General features: G+C 41.0%; 1 protein-coding gene across 3 annotated transcripts in view; it reads left to right on the top strand.

The window, feature by feature from the left end:
- The first annotated feature begins 7,056 nt into the window (after positions 1-7,056).
- The window catches only part of grid1a (glutamate receptor, ionotropic, delta 1a), a 247,144-nt gene continuing 236,017 nt past the window's right edge, over positions 7,057-18,183 (top strand). For all 3 annotated transcript variants that reach the window (XM_076285087.1, XM_076285086.1, XM_076285085.1), the window contains exons 1-2: positions 7,057-7,135; positions 9,251-9,406. In XM_076285087.1, coding sequence (XP_076141202.1) covers positions 7,057-7,135; positions 9,251-9,406 — 235 coding nt within the window. The remainder of the gene's footprint in view (positions 7,136-9,250; positions 9,407-18,183) is intronic.

Genomic DNA, 18,183 nt, shown 5'->3' on the forward strand with positions numbered 1-18,183 from the left:
TGCATGTTTACAACTTACTCACAATGAGCCCCAAGAGCAATTTGTAATGACTTGCAGCAATGCATTTGACTTTTCAATTAATTAAGTGCATGTATTGTATTTCATTAATTATGGATGCAGAGCAGAAAGAGTGACAGTGATGCATGTCAGAAGGTAAAGATGTAGGTGTACAGGTGAGGTTGGTATGAAATGTACTGTTGCCTTAAGAACCCTTGCCTTAAGTAACACAATGCAGTTTTTTCCCTTGGAAATGACACATTCTGATGGAACACTGACTTATAATAGGGAGAAGGATGTATTTGTAATTTACATTGCCATTGTTTTAGTATGCCTGGTTTTGCACTACTCTGTACCATCAGGAAATGTGACCCTTTTCCTAATTTTTCAATGTAATTGCTACCACTCTAGCGTATTTTTCCAACTTGCAGGACAGTCAGATAGTATGGAGCCCAGGAGACTTTTTTGTATATCAAGAGGATATGTGCTCGTTTTACTCAATTGTGTGCTCATTTTGCTAAATGATCTGCTCCTTTTACTAAATTCAGCCTCATTTTACTATAATGTGTGCTCATTTTATTAAATTGTGCGCTTGTTTTATTAAATAGTGCACTTATTTCAGTAAAATGCACACTAATTTTACTAAATTAAAGCAAGAGCACAATTTAGAAAAAGAAGCCCACAAATGAGTGCTGATTTAGTAAAACGAGCATACAATTTTGTAAAATAAGTGTTCTTTTTCTCAATATACACCAACAAAATCTTTCAATGAGACCTCCCAGGCTCCATAAGTTAGACTTTCATAGAACCCTGACAAATGATCCTGAACATTGAAAAATACAACAAAGGAGGAATACCAATTACCAATACCTTACATTGTGTTGCTTTAAGAGTTACGATAGGAACTACTTTCATATTGTCTTCTTCAATGGCTGCTTAAAACTTGCTATGTATTATGTTCACCAATTGAATAACCTTCTAAAGAAGATTATTAGATAATAGATAAATAAGATTATTGTCAGTGTGAAGATAAAAACTAATTTAGTAAATGAACAGTAATATGAATTGAAGACGTGACAATGAAGACGTGGAGTTCAACTACATCAATACACTTGACAAGTGAAATGGGGAGCTCAGTACATATTTGGATGCTCCTGAGTGGAAATGCATGCACTGGTGCATGGGGTGGGTTTGTCAGGGTAGTTTATTCCATATTAACCTCTACTCAGAAGGGAACTGGGTGTAATGGACCATAGACAGCAATTCATCAGAAGCCATCATTGGATGTTGACTACGTAAATAGCATCGACACACACCACTGTGTCCATATGCCATGTGGTCCTTAACGTGAACTTGTGTTAAGTGTGAGAGCTTCTTCATGCTCCCTGGAATTTGTGTGTGTGTGTTTATGGGGAGCTGTTTTTTTTCATCAAAGCTGTACAGCTCCAGATGTTGATGGAAAATGGCTTTCAGACCTAAGCATTCAATTTGTCCACGTGAACATGACCATTACGCCATTCCATTACCCCGCACTGTGTTGCAGAGAGGCAAAGTAAGAGTTGAACTAACACTGTTGTATGTTGTCTATTTTGTTCTGGCCGATGGGTCCATAATAAGGTGCATGAATGCAGTAAGAGCCCAAGGGATTTCTTTGGGAATACTTTCGCACTCTCACTCTTTCTTTCTTTCTTTCACACACACAAAAGATGCAAGTAACAGTACAGTACATCAAGTTATTGACACACTTCAATGTTTTGCATGTCATGCAGCCACAAAACAGCATTCAGAGGTACATCATGCCAATGTTGCCTAACATGCACATTGCCTTTTTATACAGGTACTACTGTACCTGCTTACTCAGTAAGCTCACACAGAACCCTGCTCCATCACTCACTAGATCTCTGCTCCTCCTCTCCTCACCAGGGTCCACAAATGTGATGGACAGTTTGAAAACCCAATCCCTGACGCGGGGCTCCTCTGTGCAGCTGATTAATAAAAAGGCTCGTCTTCTAGAGAGGACAATGCCTCTGTAATTCCACCCAAGCCATTCAGTAAGGCTGTTTCAAAAGCTTGGGAGGAAGCATGTCCACATTTTCCATTGAATCGATAGGATATTTTTACATGCTGTAACTTTAAGTAAAAAGCCCTAATGGAAGAAGTCAATTTGCACATGCCTGTTAGTCACTTCAGTGCTTTTGTTAAAATTGTGCCAAGACAACTTTTCATCATGCTCTAAAAGTTGGGTACAAGTTCAGTATTAAAGGAGAATAAGTGTCAGCCAACAGGGACGGTTAGCTCAAGTAGGTAAAGTAAAGTACTTATTACCTAAATACATTTAACAATAATGATCAGGTTGAAAAATGCCAGAATCCTATTTAATATTTTTGACTGAATTGGAGGTCCTGCACCAAATAATGCTAGTTGTGCTCTCCAAGCCTACTTAAGCCCAGTTGACAGAGTGTATTTGCTTTCTCAGCCAGGATAACTCACTTCAGTGGCTGAATGTGACAGAGTCACTTTGACTCAGTGTGGAACCACAACCCTTACCACCACCTTGCTTTAAAGAAACTGAACTCTGTCTCTCTTCCACTAATGATTCAAGTTCATATGACAAAGAAATGTGTCTCATCTCTCACAAAGGCAGTGCTTTCACTTGGATGGTTATCCTCAGATATTTGTCTTATAAGTATAAGTATACATACTTTTTTGATCCCGTGAGGGAAATTTGGTCTCTGCATTTAACCCAATCGGTGAATTAGTGAAACACAAACAGCACACAGTGAACACACAGTGAGGTGAAGCACACACTAATCCCGGCGCAGTGAGCTGCCTGCTACAACGGCGGCGCTCGGGGAGCAGTGAGGGGTTAGGTGCCTTGCTCAAGGGCACTTCAGCCATGGCCCACTGGTCAGGGCTCGAACCGGCAACCTTCCGGTTACAAGTCCAGAGTGCTAACCAGTGGGCCACGGCTAACCCCTTATGAACTATAACTGACAAACACAAAGGAACACAGAGTCATAAGAGTCTGCTGAACCTGACAGGCTGGTTGGATCATCTTGACTGAATGTCAATTGTATGCCTCATCATAAACATCTCAAAGCAGCACTATGTGGATTGGAATGTCCAATCACCCTTATCTGTTTTTTTTTTTTGAACAACCATTACTGGGATTGTGTTTGTCATTATGTCTCAGCCAATAGGCCTCACAATGATTCCTGGATCTTGATTGAGGCATAGTGATTATTTACAAAGCTGAACAAGTGTGCTTTTTACGAGAGAGGTGCTACATATGAACAGATATCTCTGTATAGACAAAATATCCAACTGTGTACAGCTTTGTAATATATTGTAATAAAAAAGAACTCCATTGGGCAAATTGTTACTCATTCAGAAACACATGCTTTGAGGGGTTTTCAGAAACACCTCATTCTTGGTGAGATTTTGTCTTCGCAACGGAGTAAACAAAAACTAAAAAAAAAAAAAAAACACCTCATATTGATCTTGATCTTATAAATCAAAATCTTAAAGAATGTGAAAGAAATGTTACTACAATATAATTACTACAATACCTTAATTTATGCTACATCTGTTAGTTAAAACCATGTTTGCTTTTTGTTCACATCACTGCCAACAGTTGAGTCAAAAGTGGTTGTGAGTTAAAAAATGGGTATCATAAAATGCCATACAAATTCCATAGAGTATATTTGTCATTGATAGTGATTAATGAACTGAGGGGATTAATTACTCATCTGTATCTGGGTTTGTATATTGGTATCGTTGAAAAATGGCTTCAGCTGTTGTAATTTCCTGTAGTATTTTCAAGACAATGAAAAACTTGGTCGCTGCACACTATATCTCTTTTTACTTTTATTTATCCCAACGTTTCGGCCTGTCAGCCTTTGTCAAGGTTCCTGTATTTTCAAGACAGGTCTAGAGTTTTACTTCTTTAATTTCATGTATGCCTTAACTGATTTTAGGTGTATTACTTTATTTAAGTTTTGAGTTCCCCTGCATCTGAATCTTGACTCCTGTGTTCACTTTATCATTTACTTTCACATCATCCTACATTTTCATGTGTCAATGGCTTTTTTCCCAAAGTAGGCTACATCTGATTTCCAATTTTGCTGAAACAAAAACACTCCTTTACACTTAATATTATTCTGCATGGTTCCATAACAATTGCAAGTATTTAAAAAACAGACTGGGGCGCGTTTCCCAAAACCATAGTTGCTAACTAAGTTGCTAACTAAGTTACTTTGTTGGTTGCAATGCAATTTCCTATAACAGGTTAGCAACTATGGTTTTTCTCTGAGTAGTTAACACTAATACCATATTAGCAGTAATATTAAGCATGCTTAGCAGATGATTGCAATTACTTTTCAACCCTCTGGACTTTTACATGCGGCTGAGAAGATGTGACTAAACTGCAGGGTTGCTGTTTGTTGGTCAGGGGCATCCAGGTCTCCAAGGGAATCGACACTCCAGTTGAATTCTTGCAACAGCCAGCCATGCATGCCTTGAGTCAGCAAATCAACACTTTGGAATAGCATCACATTAGTGGACTCAAACGTGTTAGATGTGGACTGGGGCCGAGAGAGAGAGAGAGAGAGCGAGAGAGAGAGAGAGAGAGAGAGAGAGAGAGAGAGAGAGAGAGAGAGGACCCATGGGGTGGTACAGCCTGCTACAAGGGCACGCATGCCCTGTTTTAGGGTACTGTACTACTGTCACCTAAGATCAACCTGTGGCTGTTATCTGTTATGACTCTTATATGCAGCAATGCACTCACAGTGGAAACACAAATAAGAGCAACTCAGCAGTCTCTTAAATTAGCTCTAAGGCTATGTGGGACAAATATAATGAGCAGTGTTTATAGTATGCAAACAAATTATATTTTTCACAGAAATGTCAATCAGGGCAAAATCTCAGTTTCTCAGTAATATGCTATTAGGAATGCTGCTATTATTTGTTGACTCCATATAATCATAGCTTTGGGTTACCATGGACAGTAGGCATATGGATTATATTTATATTCTGTATCTGGAAAGTTTGTTGCACCAGCAGTGAGCTTTGTGGCCTAGACCCCATTAATATTCACACGACAGACCCAGCAACACTAATCCATTGATTTATATGAAATTTGTTTTTCTCTGTCATATTGCCTGTTCAGTCTCTAATGCAATAATCAAGATCTGACACTTAACAAACATACTCTCACCTCTGTGACATATCTGATAATATCATGTTGTCTTGTTATAAGCCCAAACTAAGTGTGTGTCCTAGAGGTCCACTGTCCGTCCACTCAGTTGACAATGGAATAGTGACATTCTCATCTCACTCTTAACTGACCAAATTATTATTTATTAGGCCTGTGGTTTCCAAAGACACTTTCGAGAAGGTTACTGGTTTCCAAATATATATAATGTGTACCCAATTTAACAAGTTCATGAACATATTTTAAGCAAACATTTCCAATGAACACGGAACTGCCCCAGGTTTCGAACTGCTTCCGACCATGCTCCGGTAGTTGTAATGCTCAACATGTACAGTGTATGTCAGTATTTGTCTATGGACGTGTTTGCTGTGCAAGTCAAATAAAAAAACAAAGGCTTATAGCAAAATATCGATGTATTAATAATATGAATGTTTAACTGTTGTAGGCTACATCATAAGTAAATGGTTTTGATAGCCTACATTAGGCTTATGTTACGTACTGCGGGAGACCAACTGAATGGCGCTGTCCACCACTGTGGTGCTGAAAGTTAGCGACCTGATAGCCTTCTCCCAACAATTAAGAGATATTTCCGTTTGTTGCTGTCGCCAAGAAATATCCTTTAATTGTAAGGTAAAGATTATCGTTTTCCAGAGGAGAATGGCGGCTCGGGCGTTTAATCTGAAAGCACAATAAATAATAAAGAGGGATTAGTCATGTCATTTCACCAGGTTAAAACCGAAGACGTGACTATAGGCTACACCTGTTGAAATAGTTAAAACTGAACTAATATAAACAGTGCCTACATCCGTGTTTAAATGTTTACAGTTGAAAATAAAATTCTCGAAATAAAACAATTCTAACATTGTCAATGCATCAACCCGCAGTGTAGTCATCATGGGCTCATCAGCTGTTGAGTGACTTACAGAACATATTGACCATCCCCCGAAGTGCAAACCTTTTCGACGAATTTTTGCATGCTGTGGACGAAACCGAGTCCGTCTCATTCCCTTCATCATTTTCCTTCTTGACACCCGCTTCCAGTCATTTCTCCAGTTCCACTTGAACCTGTCCTGGCAGATGTTCCGTCCTCCGAAAGCCTCCGCGATAACAGCAGTCGCGGCAAGTTAGTTTAAGTGTAGGCTACGGACAGGTTGAGAACCCGAATAACATCCTTATTATGAGATACAAAAAATAGATATTTACTAGCCGTTGTATATAGTTTCCCACTCCTGATCAAACTTTGCCGGCTTGTCTAAGACTCTCACGGATGTCAGGTACCTCTCGGTTTCTTCAGTCAACGTACCATTCGTCTGTCTTTCCGTTTCAACCTCTCCTTTCTCGGCGGCTCCACCAGACCATTCTCCACTGTCTCTGCAATCACGTGGTGTAAGAAAACGAGCGAAATTGCGAGCGTCCGATCCTTGTGTGTGTTTGTGCGACTGTGTGTACGTGAAGGATAGAGAGAGGGAGAGAGAGAGAGTGCGGGGAGGGGGAGGGTGGCTCACTCCTCTGCAGTTTGCTGTATCTCAGATGCTGTTAGAGCGCTGTGGAGAGCGCAGAAGGAGCGTGCGGACTCTTACTTGCTGTCTCTGATTAACAACGCAACGCTCTCCCCACCTTTCCCTTGCTCTCTTTCCACCCTTTCCCTCCTCTCTGCAACTCTTTTTCCCTCTTGAGAATACATCTGACGGTTTTTTTCTGTGGTCTGTACCGGTGATTGTGGTTGCTGAACACTCTGCCTTTTCTTTGCAAATCTGCCTCCTCGTATATTCCGCGTTTTGAACCTGTTTGGATTTCCGTGGAAGCTTAGGCGCGTGAATGAGCTATTTAGAGGGAAGACGAAGATCATGGAGTTGATTGTGATCTGCCTTTTTCTGTGGATACTGCAATGCCATTCAGCGCGGGCTGATTCCATCATCCACATCGGTAAGACACCGGATGGGCGCGGGTAGCTAAACCATTGGAGACTACAAGAGCACACAGACCTAGCAAATGCACGTCAGTGATACAGTTTGCGAAATATGTAACCCGATCTGCCAGATCCACCATCAGATTCGTTTCTGTAAACTAAACGCTTACAATTATATTAACTGAAACTTTTCAGATAACCTGTCAGTCAGTGACCGAGCCTCAGTTTAAAGTCAGTCCAACTAAGTTAAGTCTCAACCGAAAACAGAATTGAAAACGCCGCATGCATGATCGAGGGTTAAACCGAGAGTCGGCCCCTCCCGGCCTTAAGCTTGAACTTTCAGCAGAACGTGATAGAAATATGAATTTACCTCATATGCATGACTTCGTGTTGGTGTTTTGTCTGTCCGCGCATACGTATACATGCCTAAGTCTTCATAATTGTCTAACAAGATTATACCATGTGGGCTACCCTTACCTTGTGGTGTCTTAACAGGCAGTGAACCGCTACCTAACAACACATATTCACATACAAGCATTTAGTAATTTGTGAATCACAAATCTAGACGGCATCATAACAGCAATGAAGGGGATCGCACGGACGGGGACAGGCTACTGTTGCAGTGAGGATGAGTTTGAGCGCTTGATATCGTTGCAGATGATGGAGCTCTTGTATGACAGCATTATCTAGATAAAACTAATTCTAGATGAAATTGTTGAATCATCTTAACAGTTAGCCCAATTGTTTCCATATTTAGTGAGCATTGGGTACATGTAGGCTAGGGCTACAAAGGCAGTGTAATACATCATGAAATATACCCTCTTAGAAATAGCCAAAAGCTGTCGATTTTAGCAGCTAATCATAGTTTATCCATGGTCCTCAAAATGACTCGTTCTAAGAAACTTGACACGGCAACAGTTCCATTTTTTCATTCCTGTCACGTCTGATGAAAGGATAAGAGACGACGAGAGCTCTGTTTTTACATTACAGCACACTTATTTAGAGATAACATAGGCAGTAGTATTCGGGCGAATCAGCCCAATCCAGTATAATGTTGTTTTTTTTACAATCAAGGACTCTTTTGTGATTGTTTTTGTTTTAGTGCTGTGTATTGTAGGCCTACTCATACACATGTAGGTCTTTTAGGGGATATCAGTGTCAAACAAAGCGACTAAAATGTCAGCATGCCATGAGATTAGCGGCATTTGTACATAACTCAACAAATGTTTATTCATAGACATCAACGAGCCCGCGCGCGCACTCTAGTACCTGTAGAGGTGAGATATGGTGGGTTACAGCAAGTGCACTGATTCCTCTGGCACGTAGGCCTATGCTGCGTATATGTTACTACTTTTGATACTTTGACGAGAGGAGGTGGGATGCTAGACACTCTTTTACTGTGTGAATTGACTGGAAACATTGCTTTGTTTCATTGGGGAAGCCATGACCCCCACACCCCAATATCACAACGTAATTATTCGAAGGTCTTTTTTATAAGGCATATGCTGTGCACAAACCAGTGACATTGATTTAATCCTTAGCGTTTGGATTTATTTACTAGTTGTGCAGTATCTGGCTAACCAATAATGCAGAGAGAAGACTGGTTGGCGATTTGCCTGCCTGTGTAGATATTTGAATTTCATAACGAAGGTTTAAATAGGGAATTGGTTGCCGGCGTTAGTGACACTGATTGATGCACATTGAGACCATGGGGATTACTTTGTAGAATATAAAAGTCCTCATTTTTAAATGTCGTATTTATCTGTTACCAGAAATCCCACGACTTATCAATTACTCGACTTGGCCAGATCTAAATGTTAAACGACTGGTATATAAAGACCACGCGCCAGTGTTCAAGATAAGGACAATTTATAGTCCATGTCAAAATAACTCACATCGGCAATTTAGAATAGTACAGAGATTAGAGTCTACCATCACCATGTAGGCCTAAAACTTAAACAGCCGATGCTTATGTCAATGGTAAGGTAATGGTAAACCATTATGAGCTATCTCTCCCAAACGTGTTTTTGAACAAAATATATATTAAAAAAAACATGAATGGAGTTAATTCTATTAATCAGTGAACTCACCTAATGAACGTTGTAACCGTGCGCCCTTTCTTTCTTCAACAGGTGCCATATTCGAGCACAACGCGATACGGGATAATGAGATTTTTCAACTCGCCATTTCAGACCTGAGTTTGAATGACGACATTTTACAGAGCGAGAGGATCACCCATTCGATTAAACTGATTGATCCAAACAACCCCTTCCAGGCGGTACAAGAAGGTGAGTAGGCTTTGGCAAATAATTACCCTATTGATCATTTTATTGCATGTATCTACACCCTGTCATTTTGGTGTAGGAGTGTAAAGAACTTCTGTTTGCAGTTGTAAAATACTGTAGGCCTACCTCATTTTTATTTGGGAAATTAAGTGGTAATATTAATTTTCTGCGCAATGAAGGCATTTTTCTGTATTCATTGATGGGCAAAGCATGTTGATTTTGCCTGTTGAGTGAAAAGGAGAAAAAAAGTAACTTGTGTGCGTGGGTGTATGTTAAAGAGGTGAATGTAGGAAAGCACACCTGCACACTTCTTCTCCATGCATGGTCTGTGGTCTGTGATGCAAAGCTAGGTGGAAGTATTGAGTCTGTGTGTAGAATATTAACTATTTGGGACTGATTACTGGTAGTTAATATGGAAGAGAATGGCTGACATCACCAGAGCATGTCTTACCATGAATATGGATATCCCGAGATGTTCTGCAGAGAAAATTGCTTTCTGGATTCATCCTTTACCATAATGTTTTTTGGGTTCAATTTCTTCTGTCTTTCAGAAACAGTGCAGTCATCTTTCATTTGAAAGGAAATGCAATAGTATACCACAAATTCTTTTTGACAGAGAATACTGGTAGTCTCTTTATTTAGCGAAAAACACCATAGTGTTTTGATGCTTTACTGATTTCAATTTGGGTCATACCTGTATCCAGATCATAGTGTTTACCTGTATCCAGACCATAGTGTTTTGATGCTTTAGTGATTTCCATTTGGGTCATACCTGAATCCAGATCATAGTGTTTACCTGTATCCAGACCATAGTGTTTTGATGCTTTAGTGATTTCCATTTGGGTCATACCTGTATCCAGATCATAGTGTTTTGATGCTTTAGTGATTTCCATTTGGGTCATACCTGTATCCAGACCATATGTTTTGATGCTTTAGTGCAGGGATTCCCAAACTGTGGTACGCGTACCCCCGGTGGTACGCGAGCTGCTTCTAGGGGGTACGCAAGATGCAAAGGGCTATGGCGGACAGGTGTAAAATGAAAAATTTAAATCTTTTGTAATTAATTCATGAATAAATACATAATTTCGAATCAGGTCATAATGATATGGAAAAATGAAAGTAAAGGATATCATTTATAAACTCTGTATGTGTTCATTAAAAAAAGGGCAGCTTATTAAACATGACGCCTGGAATAGCTAATAGAATGCGTTACTTTTGAATGCGTTGGATGGTCCGTGGGGGGAAAGTTTCGCGGATATAACAGGTTTTTGAAAACAACAAAAACAGAAAGGAGGGAAGGAGCAAAGCTAGGAGTTATTTCAGATGGGCAAGAAAGGTAACATTAAGCTAGGCTTTACATTTAACAAACTAAAGGTAGCCTAAGTTTAGCCTTTCTAGGCTGTATAGCCTAATGTTGTCCAAACGAATACATCCTTGTCAGGCGTTGTTGTAGGCCTATTATAAGATATTGTATGTGGATGTAGTTAGGCTACTATGCAGGCTACTTTTCATAACTTTTTAACTGACCAAATGCACGCACCTAAAACCGGGAAACGGACAAATATTGTCAACGGGCGGGGGGTTATAGAATGCGTTACGTTTTTATGTGTTTATGTGTCGGATGGTGGGGTTACGCGAGCCGAGTCGGAATGTAGGCGGTGGTACGCAGGGGGGAAAGTTTGGGAACCGCTGCTTTAGTGATTTCCATTTGGGTCATACCTGTATCCATAGTGTTTTGATGCTTTAGTGATTTCCATTTGGGTCATACCTGTATCCAGATCACAGCTGCAAGCAACCACACGGAACTTGTACTGTAAGTGGAGCTCAGGGAACAAAATGAGTTGCTAAAACAATCTATTATAAAGGTGAAGGGTTTGAAAGATAATTCTTGAATTTCCCCTTGGGGATCAATGAAGTATCTATCTATCTATCTATCTATCTATCTACTGTATCTATCTATCTATCTATCTATCTATCTATCTAAAGATATATTTGATTCTCTCTTTTATCCATAGCCCTCTGGCATCAAGGGTTGTGAAAGATGGCCGTTTTCTTTCCACCATCACACTGCCTAGGCTCTACTGTATGTAGATTAGAATTAAGTAGAATTAGAATTAAGTATCTGATTATTCTGGATTATTCCAAGGACAGAGATGACCCACACACATTTCTGAACTATAAATTAATTTATTAAAACTTTTAGGTTGTGGACTTCATTCCTGCACTAAATGCCGTTGAACGTCTAGGAAGGACATAGGATTATGTCCAAACACACACACACACACACACACACACACATACACACACACACACACACACACACACACACACACACACACACACACACACACACTGACCTGTGGATTGCAAATCCTGTGCTAAATTAGCCAAAGGATCACTTGAGGCTTCAAAGAATCTGGAGAGAGGCCTTTTACTCCACTAAGCCAGTTCCTCACAAATGCAAAGTTGGCAGAAATGACAGCAGATGATTGTGGAAGGCAGGATGCTGGCCAGGCACAAAACCGGCCAGCGAAAGTTCACATGGCGAAACGGGGCACAGCAGATGCTGCCGCTAATCAAGAGTGAATCCTCAAGCACCCTGGTGATCCAAATGTCAATCACATTGGTACAGCGCAAATAAGCTAGCCACAGACATTGTTCTTTTTCCTTTTTCTAGCGTAAGCGATAATTTAGAGGACTTCCAATGAGATAAGCACAGTTCTGACCGCTGGAACCCCCCTCAGGACTCTGTCTCCGGGGCCTGTGGTGCAGTAGCTCTTGGATTGATTTGCCATTCTCAGCATACAGAGCCCTCTGTTGCTTAAGCTGGCATGCTTTGACTCCGAGATCGATTAGCCTCCTCGGGTGCAAGAGGGCTTGAGTGACAGCCCCGTCTTGGTGCCCTTTCGCCTTGCTCTTTTGTTCGAACACACCCCACTGTTAGGTCCCAGCACTTACCGCCTACATTTACAAACAGGGAGGAGAAGGTCACACACTTAATGAGCTGGAGCAATAACGGCAATGATACCTGAAGTGTTGTATGAATCATTAAGGAGTTCGTGGGGTTTAAGGGAAAAGACTATGCATATGAAGCTCTACTTGGGAAGAAAAAATGAGGAAGAAGCAAATGGGAATATTCTTTTGAGATTAGTTTCGAGATTTTAATCCAATAGAGTTTTCATCAAATCCAACCCAAGGCTCCTCATCACCCTCTAGCTGTCTGCTCTCTGTGTGTGCCCAGAAATCGCCAGTATTTCTACTGTCCTGGCTCTGTACATTGATAAGAATGATTATGGGTCAGACCTAACCTGAACCAATTCTAAACCATCAACATTGCATTTCATTGGCAGTTGAGCACATATTGACAAACTTTCACTAGAATCACTGACTGCATCTTTAACAGAGAGGGCTTCGAGACACAAGAGTCACAATGATGGATGTTTGAATCACTAGGAATAGGACTTGATGGGCAAAAAAGGGAAGGATTAAGTGATCTTAGACGATGCAGGAATGAGGGGTAAGGAGAAAAAGACAAAGATCAAAACACTGCCGGTGCCAGGAATTAATGGCTTCCTGTTTCTGAGTCTCACTGCTCATTGTCACCAGGCCATTCAATTTTAATCAAGGCACCGCGTGACCAAGCAGAGGGATGGCAGTCAGTGGCAAATGTCAGGGATGGATAAAAAAACGAGGGAGGATGGATGAAAGCGAGCTGTTAAGAGGGACTGGAAGAAGTCGGGCGTCTGTCATGGGAGCACTGCCTTTCAACTTTTGCCCACCAATGGTTTCGCTTTAGGATGAGCGGATGACGGATAAGGAGAAGGTCAAAGAAAAAGACAAAAAAAAACTCTGCTATGGATGGATGGATGGACCTCTAAAAGTCCTGCCGCAGCTTATGAAATGAAACCCAGTGCTGTAAGGAGGCACAATACAGCACTTACAGTGACCGTGCACAAAAAAAAAGAAAAATTCTCTGCCGTGATCTTGCACTGCAGGTAATCTCTGGCAAATAGTAACTACAATATATAAGAACCTCAAGTAATCCCAAGCCAATCTCTACCACCAGTTAAACTCCACTCAACCATTTAAAGTGCATATATGAACTGCACCATAAAGCCCCTATGCACCAAGATACAGGTCTTTATTATTGGGCCAGTATACACTAGATTTAACGTGTAATAGTCTAAAAGGGGGTCATGAACTGTCCATTGGGGATAATTGTGGCCTGGACTGTGGCTGAGAGCTATCTAAAGGTCAAAAGCAGGAGCATGATGATCCTCTAGAGTTATTTTCAGTTGAACAGGCACAGGAAGATGGCAGCTATGCCTCAGCTGCCCAGGCGGGGACCCACAGGAGGGCTGCTGAAGCATTATGTTATCTATCACCCACCACAATGAACCTAGCTATTGATGCCTGCACCCCGGTTGTCCACTCTCACTGAGTAGAAAGGCCAGTTCTATACACGGGTTTCCAGTTTATCAACAAAACTAGATGCGCGCGCAGCCGTGAGGCAGAAGACGCTTGGTGGCCGTCCACAACGTTATAAACTTAACCTAAATAGTCGGCTGCTGTAAGCTACAATTGGATTTTTTTGTATACCCCTGTTGTCTCAATGATAATAACATCTCATTTTAGACTATATTTCAAAGTTTGACATTCATTTGGATTATTAATATAACATCGTATTTTGTCATTTTTGGCGAAGACATTCTCTAACCATCGTGATTTCGAATTGGTGCAGTTTTTAGCGCAAAAACTCATTTTATTCTTTTGCTCTTTTGCATTGCTCTATGCTGTTCTATGGTGCTTTCTGCCTCTTGGTTGCGCACACATGTTTTCGTGACGTTCCATAGAAATCCATGTATTGGTCAGCACAGGAGCAAAGTGAAACTGACCCAAGAGGACTCGATTAACCATTTTTATTTTTGGGATATTTTTATCTAGTGAATCATAGTAATCAGCCAAGAAGCTTTGTGACACTCACAAGTTAGATGACACTCACAAGTCAGTTACAGTGATGCAGCATAACAGAGGTCCTGAGAGATGTGCCAATTTTTCCTCCTGTGGAGTTAAAGGTGGACTAAGACCAAATGAAGCCTGACATTTCCCACAGTGCATTGTGGGTAGCTGATCTGACAAGTTCAGAATGGCAATGACCTGAGGGCATCACTGAGGATAAGCCAAAGTGGGTGAATCGTAGGGAAAGACTAGACATCTCAGGCAGCACAATGATAAATGCATGTGTGTAAGAATGCTCGCTCTCTCTCTCTCTCTCTCTCTCTCTCTCTCTCTTTCTCGCTTTCTCTCTGTCTATCTCTCTCTCTTTCTCTCTCTCTACCCCCTCCCTCTCATTGTCTTTCTCTCTGTGTTTTTATGTCAGTATATTGATGGAGCTAGAGTTAGAAGTGGCAGAGTGAAAGTGGGTGGTTTTAGAAACAGGCATGTTAAAACAAGCTTAAAAACTGTTGAAAGTTCTGCCTTGAGTGAACAGTGAATCAGGGTAGCTCTACTGCCTTGTAAAGTTGAACCAGTGTGATTAGATAGCAATCTCCTGCCATAATGTGTGGTGCCACTATCAAAAGTCAAAGAACTAAAATACCAGTTATAAATTATTTTAATGTAATACGCAGTGGGTATTATACCAATGGGGAAATCAGTAACACCCCAAAAACATATGTGCCGGCTTTGACCTTAGGAAAAACTACTTTAGATAATCTAGTTGGCAAGCACAAGAATCCTGTCATGCATGTAAAAAGTCTCATAAGGGGATACAAGCACAGATGCAAAAGTCTGAAAAGTCAGAAAATTGCACCAGCTGGCATCGCCCCCTCCCTCCTCATGAACTAGACATGTCTCGGGCAGAGTGTTTAGGGGTGTGGAGCATGTGAAATGTGAAGCGGAGCAATCGAGGGAGGGGGGCGAAAGGGTACTCGCCAGCCAGCTGCCAGAGAACCTGGCCCAGGAGCATGATGGGGAGGGATGGAGGATGTGCTGACTTCTAATCCCAACTCAAACCAGGGGGTGTTAATTGTGTGGTGTGGAGATGGAACCACATTTTTGAATTATGGAAACAATTATTAAATGTTTGTAGATGTGCAGAGCTTATGAGGTCAGTAGGAAGGTCTCTGTCAGTGACTATATGTGAATGGAGATATAAGATGTTTATCTTTAGCTGCCATAACTACCGTATCAGTATTATTACTGATTGATATGTCAACATATAACATACTTCCCAGAGAACCAGCTAAAGTTGAGGTATTTTACGTATTTTACGAACATCTCATGTTCAAACATGCCGTGCAGTTACCTAGCCTTATCCCTCTGCTGCCTTAGCATTCACATTTATTTGTGAATGCAGATGGGACATGTTCTAAGTGCAAATGAAGATGAAGTTTGTACTCATAGCTTGGATAGGAGCAACCATAAAGAGGACACACCCTTCTCTTTTGCTCCTTTTCCTCAGGCTTGACTAGCTGGATGCAATTGACTGGAAAGCACCTCTCGCATACTGTATCTGTAGAGAGATTAAGAGATCCATGGTCTAATATTTCTTATGGAGACAGAAGCAAAGATTTCCGATGCGTTTCAAGCGCAAGACATCAAAAGAAGTAATTGACCAGTGGAAAATCTCGGGCTGGAATTGCATGTTACTTGCTTAGCTCGGTTGAAGGAAACAATAGGATTTTCCAATAGATCTGAATTATCCGTTATTATTCACACAAGTACCCATGGGTTATCTGCAAGGCCTGTGTCCGTATAATGGTGTTTGAAAAGTGGCCAGTGAACGTGGTCATGGAAAGGCCAGCCATTTCCAGCAGCCAGACAGCTGAATTATCGAGCCCCAGGTCGACTTTGGCACTGAGTCTGCAAGGATCGATCAGGCCAATATTGCGAACTGCAATGATCAGTGAATAAGGAGCACACACCAGAGAGAAAGAGAGAGAGAGAGAGAGAGAGAGAGAGAGAGAGAGAGAAAGAGAGAGATAAAAAGAAAGAAAGTGAGGGCAATGATCAGTGAATAAGGAGCCCACACCAGAGACAGAGAGAGAGAGAGAGAGAGAGAGAAAGAGAAAGAGAGAGAGAGAAAGAGAGAGATAAAAAGAAAGAAAGTGAGGGCAATGATCATACAGTTATTATACTCTCCATGTCCTCCTTCTCCCATCTGCACACTTGACCTGGTGTTGTGTGTTCCTGTTTCAGTGTACTCGTATGCCTTTATTGCTTCTTATCTCTGGAGTTTGTAATTACGCTATTCATCAGAAAAATAAGTGATAAAGGCTCTAACATATAGAAACATGCTGTATATATAACAATGATTACTCTTTTCATTGGTAGCTCTTTTTTCTTTTGTCGATTGGTATTTTTTTCTCATTGGTAGCTTATGTTGTTTACGTAAATAACTAAACTTTAATTAGGTCTTTGGATATACATATTGGATATAATGTCGACATATCAATTAGTAATGCTGATGTTTTTAATAAGGATATCAGTTGTGTAGAAAATAAACAGATACTCTATGTATGGTTATGAGTATGGAGATGATCCGTGTGACACAGAGCATGGAGACTGAGACTGAGTGTTTTTAGTCTAATTGAAAATAGCCATTTTACATTCTTAAAGGAAAAAGATAAACAGTCACTCTTTTCGAGCATTGCACAGTGTGAAAAATGTAGCCATTGTACTTGTGCAAGCACATTAGTTTAAATTAGATCCAATTCCATTTCATTTGGAAAGGCTTTGAGAGGTTTGCCTTCTTTTATCCCCTTAAGGTGCTTATGCCATATGTGTCTTTTGCAACTTTGCCTGACCAGAATATTGAACACAGCGCACAACGTACTGTTTGATGAATTGAGTAAAGTGCACAGTGTCATATTTGATCAGTGATGTTCCAGTATTCACACGTGTATTAACCCACTGATTGAATATGAATTGTCGACTGCCGTGCGTTGCTTGTGGAGTGAGTTGGTGAGTATGTGGCACCCGTCACAGTGCTGATTAGGATGAGGGACTCGGCCTGCCCCATCCTAAGGTCGTTTGAAAAGGGCACATTAGTGTGTTCAGTTTCAGCCAAAGCCTTTTTCTCTGTAAGCTGTGGGTGTGGAAATACACTTATACTCTTTGTGCTTGCAAAAAAAACATCCTGTAGCTTTGTCTCCATGTCAGGGAAGGATTTAGCTGATTCTTGTAGTTGCTTTCAGGAATGTGTAAGCAACTACACATTCAAATATACACAACAGTTATCAAATATTGAAATGTTTATGTAGGCTACAGCACATGTGTGCGTGTGTTTGCGTGTGTGTGGTGTGTGTGTGTGTGTGAATGTGCGTGTGTTTGTATAGGGGAAAAAGCATGCATTACAATGCAGTTCAGATCCTTAGCACCAAATGGAAGCCTGGCACAGTGCAGTGGCATTAAGACTTCCGGTCCATTCAGTGTTGATAGACACTACATAGAATATGCATTTGTCATCTCTGCTTTAACGCTGAACAACTGGCATATTGTGCTCCACTGAGCCTGTTTAAATGACAGAGTGAGGGGGAGAGAGAGAGCAGAGGGAGGACTACAGAATGAGAAAGAGAGAGAGAGAAAACTAAAGAGCAAGAGAGAGTGTGAGAGAGGAGAAGTCATAGAACAGGCCGAGTGGAAGAGCCTGTCTGGCTGGATAGAGGGAACGAGAGGAGGCAGCCAGGAAAAGTAGACAGGGTATTGGTCAGGATGGAAATGATTGGCTGAATGAGAAAAATAGCCATGTGGAGAGAGAGAGGGACACTGGGAGACTG

This window comes from Alosa pseudoharengus, unplaced genomic scaffold (genome assembly GCF_046254945.1).
Source record: "Alosa pseudoharengus isolate Yale_2024_CS ecotype anadromous, Long Island Sound unplaced genomic scaffold, YU_APseudo_1.1 YU_APseudo_1.1_scf_15, whole genome shotgun sequence".
NCBI lineage: Eukaryota > Metazoa > Chordata > Actinopteri > Clupeiformes > Clupeidae > Alosa > Alosa pseudoharengus.